A 13,914-nucleotide genomic window follows, 5' to 3' on the forward strand; every position below is an offset into this window, starting at 1 on the left:
AACCCGGCTTTATGTGATGGTTGTTAGGATAAAGGAGCTAATAAGTGCTTAGAACAATGCCCAGTCTGTTACTACCCAGTTAATATTTGTGTAGTATTGCCACGGCCTTGGCCTTGGTTCCCTATTAACATTACAGGTTGATTCACCTTGCAGCCTACAAAGAAGTGGAGCTGGGTTGTTTTGGGGACTGCCGACACCCCACCCAACCAGCACCCCCATTCCCAAGTGTCCAAAAATCAGACCTAAAGAGAACTTGCCGGGGAAAGTCCCTAAGACGTCACTGAACGTAATTAAGTGTATTAGCAGCAATTAATCTTTCCTATTTCTCCACTTTGTGGCAGCCCTTTGCCCCTCACACCCAGCTGTACTAATGCTGTTTGTCCAGCTTCTCCCAGTTCTCGCCACCCCCACAGACAGACAAATTCCCTCCCAAACGCGGCCTCCCCCGCCGCTTCCCAGGCTGGACCCTGAACCCTGTTCTCTACCTGCGTTTCGGCGTCGCCTCCCTTGATCCCTGCCTACTGTCCTCACACTGGACAAACTGGAAAAAACGTGGCCTCCATAAACAGAGGGCGGGCTGGGGTGGGGGGGAGTCCACCTCACAAAGAACCAATAAAATAAAATAAAATAAACAAGGAGGAACCATGTTTACCCATCTAATTAGCAAACATTAAAGGGGAAAAAAGTAACTGCAGGCAAAGGTGTAGTCAGAGAGCTGGGACACACGCACATACCGCTGGTGGGTGTAAACACTGACTTAAGCTTTCTGAACGCCATTTAGTAATATATGATTAAGAATCTTTTGAAAGTTCATATTATTTGACCCAGTAATTCTATTTCCAGGAAACTGTTCTTCTAAAAAGAGCTGCCAGAAAAACATGCATGAAGTTGTTCATCACTGCTATGTTTATCATATGGAAAGGTTGGCAATTTAGGGATCCAATGATAGTGGAATGTTTAAATCATGTCGTATACATACACTGAAATACAGCCGTCAAAAACTGTTCTTGGAGAATGTCTTACCGAGGTGGAAATGTTTACGATGTAAAGTTAGGTGAAAATACAGATGTAAAAATATGTGCATTCAGTCAGGCCCTAATTATGTGACACGTATGCATAGAAAATAAACACACTAAAAAGTTTACAAATGATTATCTGTGAGAGGCGGAGTTTTAGATTATATTTATTTTCTTCTTCATACTTATCTGTATTTAAAACACTGTCTACGATATACATTCATTACCGTTATAATCAAAAGAATGGAAAATGACAAAAGTCTGTAAAAATCTGTAATAGCCTCCACATCCCAGCCCCAATAGACTCTCCTGAGTCTTAGCCCCAGACTAAATTGGTCTTGGGGCCCTTAGGAATTTTGACGCTGTCGGGATCCCAACAATGAATAATAAATCTCAAAATGAAAAATCAAGCACCGGTAACCATGTAAAATGTCAACTATATTCTGATAAAATACAAATTTTGACAGTTTTAAGCAGTGGTATCTTGCATCGGGTCAGGTTTCTTCAGGATTACCCCTTAATCCAGACCTACCTATTTACCTACCTAACCAGCCTACAGGTGGCAACCCCTGCTCTCCACCCTACCCAGGCAAACCGGTTCACTAGTCCCACGTACAACACCCTGTAACTCTCCCGCGTTTCCAGGCCATTTGGTCTACTGTCCCTGCTAGGAAGTCTGCCCTGATTACACCTAAGCATCAGTCTCCCCACCTACGCAACACCAGCAAGAATCTCAGGGAGGTTCCATTGCCTACAGAGAAGAAAAAAAGGGTTTGGGAAATGAAGGCGTGAGTCATTCCCTATGGCTTCTCACATTGGGGCCTTAATAATGTTTATGAGCCTCCGGGATCTAAACATAGCTTCCTTCCCCCCTAGCCTATTTGCCAAATGGTTGCTTAAATGGCCCCCTCGAATCCCAAGCCTCCACTGACTGTACTCCTTCTCGGGAGAACTGCTTCCCTAAGCTCTGGCCTGCAGCTCGCTTGTGATGTCAGCTGTCTCCTGGGGCCAGATCACTGTCCGCGGATACTAGATTTGGGAGAGGACACCTGCAGCCTCAAAACAGGTCTTTGGCCAGGGCTATTTCCCAAACCATACCCTATGCCTAGATCCTTCTAGAACCAAGGCGTTCAGCTTTCTTCTCTCAGCTTGTCCCAGCAGCCAGCCCCCACTCACCCAGCATCGTTTGCAGTAGCACGCAGCTGCACCCATCTGTACTTGTTTACGTCTTCTATGCGTTTTATCCCAACCCTTTGTCTTTCAAGGCCCGTCACTGGCTAGCCCTAACTTCCCTTCCTGTCCTCATCTCCCAGCCCTCCCCCCTTGCCCCTTTCACTCTGTCACTCCAGCCCAGTTACATCTAACTGCCCAGTCTTCTCTGAGCACACTTTGTACTCTGTGCCTCCATGTCTTTTCTCATGCTCTTTCCTCTCCCCAAAATGCCTATCCTCTATTTCTATTGTGTTCTGCTTCTCTGCTGAAAGCCTGTTCATTTTACAATTGCTCCCTCCTTTCCTCTACTATAGAATTTATCAGTCTGACAGTCGTGTGAATCATTGTCTTTCCTCCTGGGGTGGAGGCTAGGTTATTGTCTTTCCTCCTGGGGTGGAGGCTAGGTTTTAAACAGCTCTGAATTCTCCTGCACTGGCACAGTACTCCTGTAATTAAAGTGTTTCTCTGTGAATTCACCCTATCTCTTCCCTTGGACCGGAAAGTTCTGAAGGCAATTCCTCATTCTTCATGTCCCTTCCCCGCTCCAGCTGGGACATGGCTTTACCTACAAGTTCCTACTACTGAGTATAAGACAGATCCTGAGATCTCCCCTTAACTCAGAAAAAGGGCCAGATTCGTTGGGAAATGGTGATTCTTTTTTCACACAAAATGATTTGATTATAAGGGCTGTGGACTAGGACACCTGAGCTCTAGGTGGTTCTGATGCTAACTTGTTTATTAAGAATTGCCTTTCTGTACTTTGGCTCATTTACCTCTAGAACGGGAATGGCACCCACATGCTTAACCTACTCCACCAGGCCACTGAACTCAAGTACGATAATGAAGTAGAAATGCATCAGAAAGGCACAGGAGCGAGGGACGGGAGGCAGGGCATCGCTGGTGTCAGGATGGCTGGTGTCAGAAGTAGAGGTGGGTCCTTGCAGTCAGAGGCCAGGTGAGGGCCAGGGGTTCTCTTACTCAGCTTAGTCGTGGGAACAGGGAACCAGAATGCTAGGAAACAAGCAGAAGCAGCACAGAAGTTTGCAGAGGTGGTAGCTGAAAAAGGAACAAGCTCGAACATTTTCCCCGTGCGTGAAAGAAGTCAGTGGTTCCCTTAACAAAGCGAATGCCTCTGTTATTAAGCCCATGCATTTGCCTGTCTTTTTTACCTAAGTATTCCTTCACTGGCTGCTTATGTGAAGGTGGTAGAAAGATCACCAGATTGGTCTGTTTAGTAAGCTATATGACCTTGAACAAGTTACTTAACCCTTAAGCCTCAGTCGTCCATTCTGTAAATTGGGAACAAGAGCACTTACCTCGAAGTTAGTATGAGAATTAACTGATATGAGCCACGTACATCGACCAGCACAGTTCCTGGCAGCCCCGTGCTGTGAACAATGCAGGCCTCAGCACAGCCCTGGCCTAGGTGTAGGTTACCAATGTCGTGGGTAGGCTAGGGCAGGCATCATTACTGAAACCTTATAGTCAAGATTACAAGACAGTCACAGTTTCAAAGACACTCTACTGGTTTCCCATAAGTCAATAAGCACTTGCCAATTTTTAATTGGGAAAACATGATCGCCATGGAAGGCACCTTGGTGGCTGCCTATTTCTCCATCAGCCCTGAGAGTCTGGGCTCCCGGCCCAGTGCTTCTCAGTCGGATCCCCAGATATCAGCTGAAAGGCGGTAGGAGAAGGAAAATGGTCAGTGGTGGCTCAGGGTCCCCGGAAGGGGGAGACCCAGGTTCCACCTTCCCCTTTCTCAGCCCGCTGGCCACTGCTGCACAATCCCAACTCGAAAAAATGGAGAACGTTACGTCCTTTGAGCTCAGTGGCTCTCTGCCTTGGCTGCACATTAGAATCACTTGAGGAAATTTAAAAATCTTCATGCCTGGACTGTACTCTAGACCAACTAAATCGGGATTTTTTTTTTTTTTTAATGATGGCAATCAGATCAGTTTAAAATATAGTTTCTCAGGAATTAACACTATTCCTGGAACTTATTTATTCTAAGACACATTCTTTTAAAAATATGGATAATAGTTGAACATCTTTGACATCAAAGTGGTCTTCGAACCAGTAACATCTAAGTTTTGATGAAATATACACACAAACATCCCCGTTGATTCTTGTGATTAGGGAAGTTTGAGAGAAAAACAGTTCCCTGGTCCTCCCTAGGCTGCACTTCCAGCCTTTAATGTACTTGAAGTCAGTCACCTGTGATCTCATTAAAAAAAAAAAAAAAAATGCAGGTTCTGAATGAGAAGATCTGGGTTAAGGCCTGAGATTTTGCATTTCTAACAAGCTCCCAAGCGACCTGTGCTGGGCCTCACACCACATTTGGGTAGCAAAGTTCTAAAGTATCTCTGAGGAGGCTCCCCCAGCGACTCGTTTAAGTAACGGAAATAACTGGCACAGAGAAATATGACCAATGGAGACCAGTCTTCAGAGTGCCCGCGAGGTGACCGGCAGTTTGCTACGTAACAGAGCACGGACCCCCCCCACGAGAACCGGCAAAGTGCACTCGCCAAGTGAAGCCAGGCCTCAGGTGGCTTTAGTAGAGGAGAGGATGCAGCCCCATTCTCTGCACTGTATACCCTTTTTCCTTTATTCATTCACCAAATCTTTATTGAGGATCCATTAATAAACCACAAAGTCTGAAGGATTCAGAGATGAGTCAAGTTTGGCCCCTGACCTCCAGGGGGAGGACGGTCAAGGGGGAAAACCCATTTGAAAAACAAAGTACAATTGAAGTGATAAGTGCTAATAACAGAAGTATGTACAGAGAGGAGCCAACACATAAAGCAACAGTGGTAACGAGCTTCCCGGAGCAGCAGCCACTGGAGGAGCTGGAAGAGATATTTCTAATCTTTCCAAGGAAGGCACCACCCCAAACAAAAACTCCTTGCCAGGACCCGCCTGCTATGATGGAGGCCTGTATTTTGATGCCCTGAAGCCCTCGAAACCAAGACACTAGAATCTGAACTCTGAGTGGAGCTTCCTGTTTGTGCCTCTAATCTCTATCTCTGAGATGCAAGTGAATCCGAGGAATAGATTTTTAGGGGGTCAGCCTCTCAAAAGGATGAGGCCGCCATGATCTTATTTCAGAGCTCCAGTACCCCACATCCTATCTTCCTGTGTCAGAATCCAACAGATCGTTTCCCTAGTCACAGAAATCCTTGAATCTTTGCTCTTTGCCATACTGAGCTCTTAATTGGCTTGGCCCATCACACTGCTAGATATAAAGGCTACAATCCCCAGACTAAGTAGGTCTCCAGCTGGGGTAAGAGTCTCGGCCAAGACAGACAGGGAACAAGAACCTGCAGTCAGCTCCTTCACCCGGCCCCCTATAGTCAGCTTTTCGGGACTGAGAAACTGATATAAGATCCCACTTTACTTTTTCCTTATCTTCCATTCCGCCGACAGGAAACCCTAGAAGAGACACTTAAAGGCCGGAGGAAGCAGCCCAGGAGGAGACAGCAGAGAGATGGGCGGCGGAGTCAGTGCTGAGGACAAAGAACTGGCCAAGAGGTCCAAGGAGCTGGAAAAAAAGCTGCAGGAAGATGCCGACAAGGAGGCCAAGACGGTCAAGCTGCTACTGCTGGGTGAGCGAGCTGGGACGATGAGCCAGAGGAGGGGAAGGCCCTGCTCCTTCCTGCTTGTCCTGGACGGAGGTGGGTTTTGGCCCACCCCATGGGGAGGAGGGAGGGCAGGTTATTTTCCTCTCCCTATCCAGCCTCAGGCTAGGGGCTCAGGAGCTCTAGAGCGAGCACGGCCACCCCCAGGGAGATGCCGAATGCTCATCCTTGCACCAGGAACAGTGCAAGGGTCGGGATGGACCCACCCATCTCCAAATCTAACCGGACCTAACACCTCACGGCTTGGCAAATACTGTGAGCCCTGGGCTTGCAGACACTGACCCAATCTGCAGTCAGAGAGGTGAGTCGAGGGACTCGGAAAAGCACAGCGGACTCAGAAGTCCTACCGTATAGTCGGTGTCATCTTGTCCTAGGGACAGGCCCACTTGCCAAGTATACCGGTTCCTTCTCATGGCTTTCAGGAAAAACCTTAGAAGGAGGGAGCCCTGGGAGGGCGGATGGAGTCTTTAGCTACAGCGGTGCTTTCCTGGCTCCCTATCCAGTAACCGCCTCTACAGTCCCTGCCAGATGGGAGCTTCATACCCTAGATGAGCTCCTAAGCAGATCACAGGGCTGGGCTGAAAAAAGCAAGGTACCTCAGTGGCCAGTCGGAGAAACTGATCACGGCTGTAAATAGGACCAAGAAAATAAAGAGTTTGGGACAGCCAGCTTAGAAAAAAATCCCCAGTGGTTAGTAGTACAGAGCGAGGAAGCCGGAGCAGGTGGGGTCTACACAGCAGAAGACTGGCTGGCTGCGCTGGGTTTCCGAGCCTGTGAGCAGCCTGGGAACTGGAGCCCCAGGCTAAGGGCACCTCCCCCTGCCGCCCCACTGATCTGTGGCATGGCCCTAAGGGCACACTCAAGGAGCATTCCTCTGTCAGCTGGACCCAGACTTCAAGTTGCCCAGCAGGCTAAAGAAGGGGGAAGAGAGATGGCAAGGCCACCGGGAGATCTTTTAAGCCTAATCGGCTTCCTTCTACATTCAGGATCAGCAGCTTAGGGGCAACCAGCAAAGGCTAAGGCAGAGGGCATTAAGGCACCGGGGGTTGTACAGGCTGAGGGAGAAGGCTGAGGGTGTGTGGGGTTTTGACGGAGGAACAGAGAGTGTGAACGAGGGTATTAGGACATTTTAGTTAACAAAGGAAACAGCATACTGCTGAAAACACAGCATTTCAGTGAAGTGATCCAGCTCTCTCCAATCCTGCCCCAAGATCATTCTCATTCTCCTGAGTAAAAAAGGTCAGAGGGGAGAAATGTGTTAATGGAATTCTCCTGAAATCTCTCCGTGGTTCTCAATGAGATTTTGCCACACCCTGCAGCTCTGCCACGATGGAGACCTTTGGAAAGGTCCGGAGACATTTTTGGTTGTCACAGCTGCAAGAGTGGAGTGCTATTGGCTTCTAGTGGGTGGAGGCCAAGAGTGCTGCTAAACACTCTACAACATGCAGAACAGACCCCCACGAAAAAGAATCACGCAGCCCAAAATGTCAATAGCGCACAGGTTAAGAAGCTCTGCTCTGAATCCTAACTGAATGGCCTGAGCTTGTGGCCGGCAGAGAGGGAGAGCTGCGAGCATCCCTAGTGCTCGCCCCTAACTCGGCTCCCAGGCAAGCAGGGGCCACCTCACTCACTGGAGGGCTGGGGAGAGCTGGTGGGAATAAACTTTTCTCTCTGCAGGTGCTGGGGAGTCGGGAAAGAGCACTATCGTCAAACAGATGAAGTAAGTAGGAACAAAGCCCTGAGGGACCGGGGGAGAGGGAGAAGTCATAGAGCCAGGGAGGCTCCTGGAGGAAGGGCGCTTCAGCCTTAAGGAACCCATACATAAAGGACACAAAGGACCAATGCTCCTCATCCGCATGCGCCTTGCCCCTCATCTCCACTTTGGGGTGGCAGTAGAAAGAGATTGGGTTATTATGACCCATTAAATCTTCCCAGATTCCCAGTCCCTTAGGTCTGGTTTCTCGGGCCAGCTAAGGGTGAGGCGTGTACTCCTCACAGGATCATTCATCAGGACGGCTACTCGCCAGAAGAATGCCTGGAGTACAAGTCCATCATCTACGGGAACGTGCTGCAGTCCATCCTGGCCATCATCCGGGCCATGTCCACCCTGGGCATCGACTATGCTGAACCGAGCTGTGCGGTACGTGGTTAACGGTATGTGGTTAAGGGTGGGAGAAACGGCTAATGAGAAGAACCCAACCAGCGGCCAACAAGCTATGAGGAAACATGGGTCAGAAAAGTTTGGTGTAACTAAAATCCCCCCTGCTGAGCGTCAACTCTTTCTACTTCAGTCCTGGAGAAGGATGCAGTTCCTACCTTTGTAATAAGTGTTTACAAAAATCTGCTCTCAGCTTCCTCTGCCTTTTTGGCTGATTTTACCATTTAAATGGTGGCCCTCATGGCCGTGGAACTTTTGTATACTCGATCCCCGCGGCTGAGGGCCCACGTTTCACGGCGGCGGCACACTTCGGGACGGAGGCTGGAGGTTGGAAACACCACAGAGGAAGCCCTGGAGGCCTCTGCTCTCCGCCAGGCATCCCAGGGCTGGAGAGACTGCCACCCTCTACATCTCAGAAGCCCACTCAAAACCTAATCAGTATGTTTTCTCAGACTCTCACTGGACACTGAAGCCACTTCAGGCTTTCGTAGCAATGCAAAATTCTCTCCTTCCACCGGTATTCCTGGAAGCTTCCTGAAAGGCCAGGACTCCCGGGTAGTTCTCAGCCAGGTTTCTGCCTTACAGGACGACGGGCGACAGCTCAACAACCTGGCCGACTCCATTGAGGAGGGCACCATGCCCCCTGAGCTGGTGCAGGTCATCAGGAACTTGTGGAAGGACGGTGGGGTGCAGGCCTGCTTCGACAGAGCCGCGGAGTACCAGCTCAACGACTCGGCATCTTAGTAAGACCCTGGGGAAGTGGAGGGGTGAGGCGCAAACCACTTTCTCAAAATCGCACCCAGCCTAAATTTCCGGTCACTGAGAGCCGGACACCCCAGGGCTGAATTCAGTTTGTACACTGTGTTATTAGGCTTCAGCAGTGCTCTACTGGGCTTTGAATTTAACTCCTTTGGATAGGAGCATCTAACCCTATCCAAAGCCATTGGAGTAGCTCCCACTACTCTGTATTGCTTTACTCCGGCTCACTGCAGCCTACACAGCTGAGGACCCAACATTCAAAACAGAAGCACTCTGCTTAGCAGCCCTCTTAATTCATCCACGTAGCCTCTCCTTTCAGAACTATGAACACGAGGACGGCCCTGCAGTTCTGCCACAGTCTCCCAGGAGGCATGCGACTCATGATGGCCCTTTTGGGGCTGAATTTTCTAGCCGGTGCCCCAGGCTCTACTTAGGCCAATAACCAAAAATTAAAGTCCCCTTCACCCACAGCATCTTCTGTCAGGGTGCTAGGGCATGGGTCACAGAAACTGCCAGAGCAAACCAAAGGAAGTTGGTCAGAGATTAGAGAGAACCAAATTTGCAAAGCTGGTTCCAAAAACATAAGGCACACAGAGTCTATCAATATTATCTCAAACAGCAAAGTATCACAGATGGGCATAAGCTTCAGAGTCAAACAGAACTGGGCTTAGCCCTTATTCTGTGGCTTAAGCTCGTAATTACATCACACACACACACACACACACACACACACACACACACACACACACACCCCACCGAGGCCCAGGCACTGCTGAGTGGATTAGGTCACCACCTCACTTAATCTAAACAATAAGCCTTCAAGTACTTTTTATTAGTTCCATTTACAGATAAAAAAAACTAAGGCTCAGAGAAGTTAACGAACTTGCCCAAAGTCATGCAGGTAAATGGCAGAGGCTGGATTTAAATCGAGGTCTATTTACCCACAAAGTTGAATGTTTTTTACGATATACCACAATGCCTCTTGACCCTGGACAAATTATTTAACTCTTCGGAATTTCTCCTTCATCTGTAAAGTGGGATATGAAAGTTAAAGTCTAATGAGGTTAAATGAGACTTTAAATGTGGAAATGCCTGGCATACAGTAGGCACTTGTGTTAATTTTCCTTCCTTCTCTCGGTCATAGCACTTCACATCTGCCTTCCTCCTGCCTCCAACTTCTTTTTAAAACTTGTTTTCTGGTAACTGTCAAACATATACAAAAGTAGAATAACGTCATGAATCATCTGGCTTCAGCTGTTATCAACGTGTGGCTCCCTGATTTCATCTCCATCCCCCACTGGATTATTTTGAAGTAAATCCCAGATATCCCATAATTTCATCCTAAAAATTTCTTTTACATCTCTAAAAATAAAAACATTTTTTTTTAAAAAAAGATATCACAACATAATCATTACACCTAAATATTTAATAATCCCCTAACGTTGCCAGATATATCAAATTTCCCCAATTATGTCAACTGTTTTCTCCCGACTCGATTTAGGATATAACAAGGCCCGTGCATTGCAGTGATTCATGTCTTACATGTCTCTACTATCTCTTTTAATCTCCTGCTTCTTGATGAAACTTTTGGCACCCATTTGAAACACCAAATCTTATTCAAGGCTCTAGAAAACCTTGTAGTCAGGTAAAATGCAAAGAAAAGTTTTCTGACTTGACTTAAATGGAGCAGAACCTGCCTCGAATGGGCTTGGCCCTTAGACCATCCCACACTTCCTTTTGTAAGGGCACATGAGAATTTGAAGGAAAGAAACCTAGATTTTACAATATGGATTCCAGTCCTAGTTCTATCACCAAGTTAGTTGTATGACTTTGGCTAAGACTCTTTACCTTTCTTGGCCTTGGCTGCGGAAAATGTAACATCATCAGTGCCAATCACTTTTCTCTAGCTACCTGAACCAATTAGACCGGATTACAGCCCCCGACTACCTCCCTAATGAGCAAGATGTGCTACGGTCCAGAGTAAAAACCACAGGCATCATTGAGACCAAGTTTTCCGTCAAAGACTTGAACTTCAGGTAAGTATGTGGTCCCCTGAAGGCACCACAGACACCTTCGATGTCAAAAAAGGGCATGGGCACATTTCTTGACCTTCACTGACGTCCATCTTACTAACTGGCCTCAAAGTGGCTACCTTTCTGGGGGTAAACATCAAGTGCATGTAGGTCATGAGCGTACCTACGACATAGCTGTTTCCTCCCTCAGGATGTTCGATGTGGGAGGGCAGAGATCAGAGAGAAAGAAGTGGATCCACTGCTTCGAGGGCGTCACCTGCATCATCTTCTGTGCAGCCCTCAGTGCCTATGATATGGTGCTGGTGGAAGATGACGAAGTGGTGAGTTCCCCCGTGACCCTTCCTCTGAGCTTCGTGTCCCTTCAGTGCCCCAGCCTGGGTGATTTCAGCTAATGTGGACCATCTAGCAGTCTTCTTCCTAACAGACCAATCAATATCTCAGGCAAATAATCCTAGAAACACCTTCTTCTGCAGGTTCTAGTTGGCACTTTAGAGTTTTAGACTTACTAAAAGTGAGCGTAGTCTCAGATTAGACATCCAAGTATCACTTGGACAGCACGAAGCTCATAAAAAGAACTAAGTATTGAAGGGATTAGAGATGTTCAACTCGGGAAAAGTCGAGGGGTTATACCTGTGCTCTCCAAGGGTGCCTATGGAAGTGCCTATGGAAGAGACCAGTGCTGCAAATGACAGAGCAGAAAAAACGCCATGTGATGCGCTTCTTTACACAACATGATAGAGAGTTTGAACTACTAACCTTACTTGGAAGCCTAAATACATACTGAGTGGCTAGGAGAGATGGCAAACCAGGTTTCTCACATGCCACATAAATTGGCAGCTGGAGGACTACCTGAGGGTAATTCTCTTCAGACTGTGGTTTTACAAGACAGGAGCTCTGCACGACAGCTGTCAGCCCAGCCAGTTACCCTCTGAGTCGGAGACAGAGGACGTCAAAAGCATGGATAATGTTAATTTCACAAAAAGCATCTGCTCCACAGAGGCCCACAGCTTACTGATAGATAAAGACAAAGCTCCTATCCTCCCATTCCTCATTCTAGTTCTCCCTCCTCAGTAGTTCAAGTTCACATAAGAACACTGTTAATATCTTCTAGCCAAAATGTCTTACAGACCCATTCATTTTTCAAGATCTCTTCTATCTTTAACACAGAAGTCTAAGAGGTCTTAAAGGGTTTTGCAGAAGTATTAGCAATGAGAAAAGGCTACATATTAGATTTGTTTTATTAGATGAAAAGATGGAGCTTAAGTCAGCTAACGGGATACTTCAAGACCCTGAAGTCCTGCTCCCTAAAAACAGGCTGGTCTGGGGCACTGGGCAACCTCTGGGCTCTGTGAATAAATAGCACCATTTCTCACTCAAAGTGGCAGAGAAGGAAATAAGGCAGAAGTGTTTGTGGTGTGGCATTGGGAATTCTCCAGCCCTCACCATTTGGAACCAGGACCAAAGAATCTCTATTATGTTCTTGCCCAAACTGAGATTCAGAGCTTAACAGGAGCCTATCAAAATCATCCTGGAGATGCAAAATGGACACAAGCTAAGTAGGGCCAGTTTCACCCTGGCATCATCAGCACATGTGGATGGGAACATCCCCAGCTGTGCCTGGCTGCCAAAGACCTGTATAACTTTTACTGTACACCTAGATGCCAGCCACTATCACGGACACTCTACATGATCTCACTTAAGTTTCATAGCAACGCTAGGAGATAGGGAGACTGAGACTCAGAAAAGCTTGATAATTTTTCCCAAGTCACACAACTATGATACAAAGATGATTAAGCCAGATTTCTTTGGCTATACGACTCCACCATACTAAAAAGAGATACGCTATTCCCTACCTTTCCTTTTACACTAGTCTAAGAACAGCAGGTAGACAAGATACCTCAAAAGCCCACTCTGGTACCTCTGCTGGTTATTTCCTCTTAACAGAACCGTATGCATGAGTCATTGCACCTGTTCAACAGCATATGCAACCACAAGTTCTTTGCGGCTACTTCCATTGTTCTCTTTCTCAACAAGAAGGACCTCTTTGAGGAAAAAATCAAGAAAGTCCATCTCAGCATTTGTTTTCCGGAGTATGATGGTAAGTGTCAAGGGCTGGAGACCATGGTAATGCTTTCTTAGTAATGACTGGTGATTAGCTCATTTCCTATACCAAGCAGACATAAAGGAACTTGTCTTTAAGGAGTACTAAGTGTGACTCCTTTGTTTAGCTGAGTTGAAGATCCTTATTCCTTTAATATTCATTCCTCTTATGACCTTTATGATGTCCAAGTGATACTCGGATGTCTAATCTAAGAAACTTGGGCATTGAGTAATGGGTTTAAATTTCGATGTCTCTGGAATAGAGCAAACGTTAGATGTGGGAGAACCACTGGCCACTGAGATACCTACCAGAAACTAAGGGTGGAGACATAGAGACACCTCTCCTTAATCTCTTTGCTCGACTCAAGCGAGGAGCACTGGAATGCAAGAGGGGACCCTCCCTCCCTAAGTAGGTCCTCCAACTGCAGCTGTTTGACACAGCATTTTGAGAATGGTCAATTTATCCCACCTTTTCACTATTTTTCTGGAAAACCAGGAAACAACTCTTATGAGGATGCAGGGAATTATATCAAGAGTCAGTTCCTTGACCTCAACATGAGAAAAGATGTCAAAGAAATCTACAGTCACATGACCTGTGCTACAGACACCCAAAATGTCAAATTCGTATTCGATGCAGTTACAGATATTATCATCAAAGAAAACCTCAAAGACTGTGGGCTCTTCTAACCTTCACTATTTCTCAAGTATACCTTCTATAAACAGGCTTGGAATCTGGGTAATTTCAAGCAGAAAATGACGGGTCCATGTACCATGACATGGACAATGAACGCCTTCTCCCTTGGAGACAGAGTCTGCATGATTGCAACTGTGTCTCACACAGTCTTCCCACAGTGATAACTAGTGCAGGGTAAAGGCCACAAGGCCAGGAGTCAGAAGACCCAGGTTCCAGTCCCAGTCCTGCGGTTTCCTACAAAATGTGAATATTTCATTTCTCTGAGCCTTGAATCCCTCATCTATAAGATGAAGAGAAATTCTCT

At 47.0% G+C, this 13,914-nt stretch overlaps 1 protein-coding gene across 1 annotated transcript; it reads left to right on the forward strand.

The window, feature by feature from the left end:
• Positions 1 to 5,689: 5,689 nt before the first annotated feature.
• GNAT2 (G protein subunit alpha transducin 2) lies at positions 5,690 to 13,603 on the forward strand. Its single transcript, XM_016155589.2, has 8 exons — positions 5,690 to 5,833; positions 7,544 to 7,586; positions 7,865 to 8,006; positions 8,610 to 8,767; positions 10,691 to 10,819; positions 11,007 to 11,136; positions 12,761 to 12,914; positions 13,413 to 13,603. Exons 1-8 carry the CDS (start codon positions 5,716 to 5,718, stop codon positions 13,601 to 13,603), a joined length of 1,065 nt encoding a protein of 354 aa, XP_016011075.1. The 5' UTR covers positions 5,690 to 5,715.
• The last annotated feature ends 311 nt before the right edge of the window (positions 13,604 to 13,914 follow it).

Source organism: Rousettus aegyptiacus, unplaced genomic scaffold (genome assembly GCF_014176215.1).
Source record: "Rousettus aegyptiacus isolate mRouAeg1 unplaced genomic scaffold, mRouAeg1.p scaffold_m13_p_17, whole genome shotgun sequence".
Lineage (NCBI taxonomy): Eukaryota > Metazoa > Chordata > Mammalia > Chiroptera > Pteropodidae > Rousettus > Rousettus aegyptiacus.